Source organism: Coregonus clupeaformis, chromosome 34 (assembly GCF_020615455.1).
Source record: "Coregonus clupeaformis isolate EN_2021a chromosome 34, ASM2061545v1, whole genome shotgun sequence".
Taxonomy (NCBI): domain Eukaryota; kingdom Metazoa; phylum Chordata; class Actinopteri; order Salmoniformes; family Salmonidae; genus Coregonus; species Coregonus clupeaformis.
In genome coordinates, this window is record NC_059225.1 from 9,206,468 (window position 1) to 9,210,608 (window position 4,141).

The 4,141-nt window shown below is 44.4% G+C and overlaps 1 protein-coding gene across 2 annotated transcripts; it reads left to right on the forward strand.

Moving 5' to 3' along the window:
- On the forward strand, positions 1-3,116 carry LOC121549711 (sialic acid-binding Ig-like lectin 13). 2 transcript variants are annotated; one of them, XM_041861553.2, is made up of 5 exons: positions 1-54; positions 1,443-1,517; positions 1,853-2,239; positions 2,359-2,664; positions 2,801-3,116. In XM_041861553.2, exons 2-5 carry the CDS (start codon positions 1,469-1,471, stop codon positions 3,100-3,102), a joined length of 1,044 nt encoding a protein of 347 aa, XP_041717487.1. In that variant the 5' UTR covers positions 1-54; positions 1,443-1,468; the 3' UTR covers positions 3,103-3,116. The 2 variants fall into 2 exon arrangements, with proteins under 2 accessions (XP_041717487.1, XP_041717488.1); XM_041861554.2 differs by lacking the exon at positions 1-54 and having other exon boundaries at positions 1,516-1,589.
- The last annotated feature ends 1,025 nt before the right edge of the window (positions 3,117-4,141 follow it).

Below are 4,141 nucleotides of genomic sequence, written 5' to 3' on the forward strand. Positions count from 1 at the left end.
CCACACTATGGGTGTGTGATAGTCTCTCCTGTGGACCGTTTACATCATTGGAAGGCAAGTGTCGACTTCTTCACTATCTTATCTTTACATTTTAATGTTCAGATTAAATTTAGGAAATTAATTACAAGTAATGAGATTCAATATGTTCAAAGTACTGTTATCCGTTCATGTTTTAGCTTCACAACTGAAAGACATACACAACATGACCAAAAGTATGTGGACACCTGCTCATCAAACATCTCATTCCAAAATCATGGGCATTAATATGGAGTTGGTCCCCCCTTTGCTGTTATAACAACCTCCACTCTTCTGGGAAGGCTTTCCAGTAGATGTTGGAACATTGTTGCGGGGACTTGCTTCCATTCAGCAACAACATCATTAGTGATGTCGGGCATTGATGTTGGGCAATTAGGCCTGGCTCGCAGTCGGCGTTCCAATTCATCCCAAAGGGTTTCAATGGGTTTGAGGTTAGGGCTTTGTGCAGGTCAGTCAAGTTCTTCCACACCGATCTCAACAAACCATTTCTGTATGGACCTCGCTTTGTGCACGGGGGCATTGTCATGCTGAAAAAGGAAAGGGCCTTTCCCAAACTGTTGCCACAAAGTTGGAAGCACAGAGTCGTCATTGTATGCTGTAGCTTTAAGATTTCTGTTCACTGGAACTAAGGGGCCTAGCCCGAACCATGAAAAACAGCCCCAGACCTTTATTACTCCTCCACCAAACTTTACAGTTGGCACTAGGCATTTGGTCAGGTAGCGTTCTCCTGGCATCCGTCAAACCCAGATTCGTCCGTCAGACTGCCAGATGGTGAAGCGTGATTCATCACTCCAGAGAACGCGTTTCCACTGCTCCAGAGTCCAACGGCGACGAGCTTCAGACCACTCCAGACGATTCTTGGCATTGCGCATGGTGATCTTAGGCTTGTGGGCGGATGCTCCGCCATGAAAACTCATTTCATGAAGTTCCCGACGAACAGTTCTTGTGCTGACGTTGCTTCCAGAGGCAGTTTGGAACTCGTTAGTGAGTGTTGCAACCGAGGACAGACGATTTTTACGAGCTACCCACTTCAGCACTCGGCGGTCCTGTTCTGTGAGCTTGTGTGGCCTACCACTTCGCGGCTCAGCCGTTGTTGCTCCTAGACATTTCCACTTCTCAATAACAGCACTTACAGTTGACCGGGGCAGCTCTAGCAGGGCAGAAATTGGACCTATGACGGTGCCACGTTGAAAGACACTGAGCTCTTCAGCATTGCCATTCTACTGCCAATGTTTGTCTATGGAGATTGCATGGTTGTGTGCTCAATTTATAGCCAAATCCACTCATTTGTTGGGGTGTCCACATACTTATGTGTATATAGTGTATTTGATATGGGGATTGTTCAATGCAATGTGTTGTGTGAGTTAAGATATTCTACCAGTAAGTGTGTGTTTGACCTGTTTCAGGTGATCAGTAGTGTGTGAGTTCTCACATGGCTTGTCCTGAGAACATGTTTTTTCTCATTGGCCTCTTTATGTCAGGTGAGTCTTCCACACAGCAACAACTAGTTATGAATCAGACAGAGGAATAAGCACAAGTGATGATATTTCATGGTATGAGCTATATTCCCATCTGTCTCAATGTGTAGAAAAGTGTACAGTTGACTCCTGATAAGTACAGTTTAATATTCTGGATTCAAACATTCTTTGCTCCAGATATATCCATGCTCCAGTTTAGGGCATGGAGTCAGGACATCAGGAATCACCTGTACATTGAAATGAATTAATATGTTTTGATGCAGTGGCAGAATATTGGGAGAGAGTGACTGTACTGAAAAGATCACAGAACCTCCCTGATGTTGTCCTTTATGTTGCAGGTGTTTTGGCCTGTTTTGGCAAACGAGATTTGATCGCCACAATGCCAGATAGACTGGATGTACTGACTGGCTCCTGTGTGCAAATCCCATGTGCATTTTATATTCCTGACCAAAATGACTATAAATTTAACAGCACAATACTTACGTCTGGAGTGTGGTTGAAAGGATCAACAAAATTTGGTGAAGGTCAGGACAATGTGAGATTTCACAGTAGTAAGACGGTTAACAGATATCAAGGGAACATAACTGGAAACATGTCCCAGAAGAACTGCACCACAGTCTTCTTCAATGTAACCACCAGTTACTCTGATAAATACTTCTTCAGGATTGAAAGTCAACCATTCCGTGCAACAGACCCAGACAAGTCTGTTAATATAGATGTCAGGGGTAAGAAGACAGAGACTATTTAACTTTTATAAACTTTTCTAAAATGATATGAGTAGAATAAGACCAAGTAGACAGTGTGACTGTCAGAGTAAAATATATTTATTTTTAATGTATTACAGATTTGCCTCCCAGCCCCATCATTACTGTCTCAGGTGAGGTGAAGGAAGGGACCCCTGTCAGTTTGAACTGCTCTGCTGTCGCTCCCTGTCCCGAACACCCCCCTGAGCTGACATGGACTCTCCCAACACAGTTCACACCTGAGAACCAACTGCAGGAGAATCCAGACCAAACCAAATCAATTCTCTCCACGGTGACCTTCACTCTGTCATACCTTCATCATGAGAAGAACATCACTTGTACTGCAGTCTACCCAGTAGGGACAAGCAACAAGACAGCTGAACATACCATGATGCTTAACGTTTCATGTAAGATTTAGTCCCAGTTTCCTGTAGAATAGATCATTCTATCATGTTTTCACTGATGATTGTCATAGAGTGGTTTTAATTAGATTATTCAATATACCACATCCATTTACATTCTAAATGAACCCCTCTCCCTCAGTCTCTCCTAAGGACACCTTAGCCTCCATCAGTCCAGCTGGTCCAGTATTAGTGGGCAGCTGTGTTAATCTGACCTGCAGCAGTACAGCCAACCCTCCTGTGACAAACTTCACCTGGTTCCAGATCAGTGGGGGTAAACCAACACAGGAAGCATCTGGACAGAGTTACACCCTCAATGTGACTGTTGGTGATGGAGGACTGTACTACTGTGAAGCAAGAAATAGTCACGGCCGTGGGAAGTCAGAGGAAGAGAAACTGGCTATTAAAGGTAAAACAGGCACGTTGGGCACAATCTTAGATTAGATATACACTGTATATACAAGAGTATGTGGACACCCCTTCAAATTAGTAGATTTGGTTATTTCAGCCACACCCGTTGCTGACAGGTGTATAAAATCGAGCACACAGCCATGCAATCTCCATACTCAAACACTGGTAGTAGAATGGCCTTACTCAAGAGCTCAGTGACTTTCAACGTGGCACTGTCGTAGGATTCCACCTTTCCAACAAGTTAGTTCGTCAAATTTCTGCCCTGCCAGAGCTAACCCGGTCAATTGTAAGTGCTGTTATTGTGAAGTGGAATGTTCTAGAAGCAACAACATCTCAGCCGCGAAGCGGTAAGCCACACAAGCTCAGAAAACGGGACAGCTGAGTGCTGAAGCGCATAGTTCGTAAATATCATCTGACCTCAGTTGCAACATTCACTACCGAGTTCCAAACTGCCTCTGGACGCAATGTCAGCACTATAACTATTTGTGGGGAGCTTCATGAAATGGGTTTCCATGGCCGAGCAGCCGCACACAAGCCTAAGATCAACAAGCGCAATGCCAAGAATCGTCTGGAGTGGTGTAAGGCTCACCGCCATTGGACTCTTGAGAGGAGGAAACCGGTTCTCTAGAGTGATGAATCCTGCTTCACCATCTGGCAGTCCGACGGACAAATCTGGGTTTGACGGATGCCAGGAGAACGCTACCTTCCCCAATGCATAGGTCCAACTGTAAAGTTTGGTGGAGGAGGAATAATGGTCTGGAGCTGATTTTCATGGTTCGGGCTAGAACCCTTAGTTCCAGTGAAGGGAAATCTTAACGCTACAGCATACAATTACATTCTATATTCCATATTAATGCCCATGATATTGGAATGAGATGTTCGACGAGCAGGTGTCCACATACTTTTGTTCATGTACTGTCCTTTAGAGATCTTTTTGTGAGAAATGACCATAATATGTGCTGTATTTTCAGGGCAAGAAGAGCCTGTTAACCCAATGGTGTTTGGGGTTGCAGCAGGAACTCTGGGGGTCTTTCTGCTTATCAGCCTGGTCTGTCATTTTGGATGGTAAAAA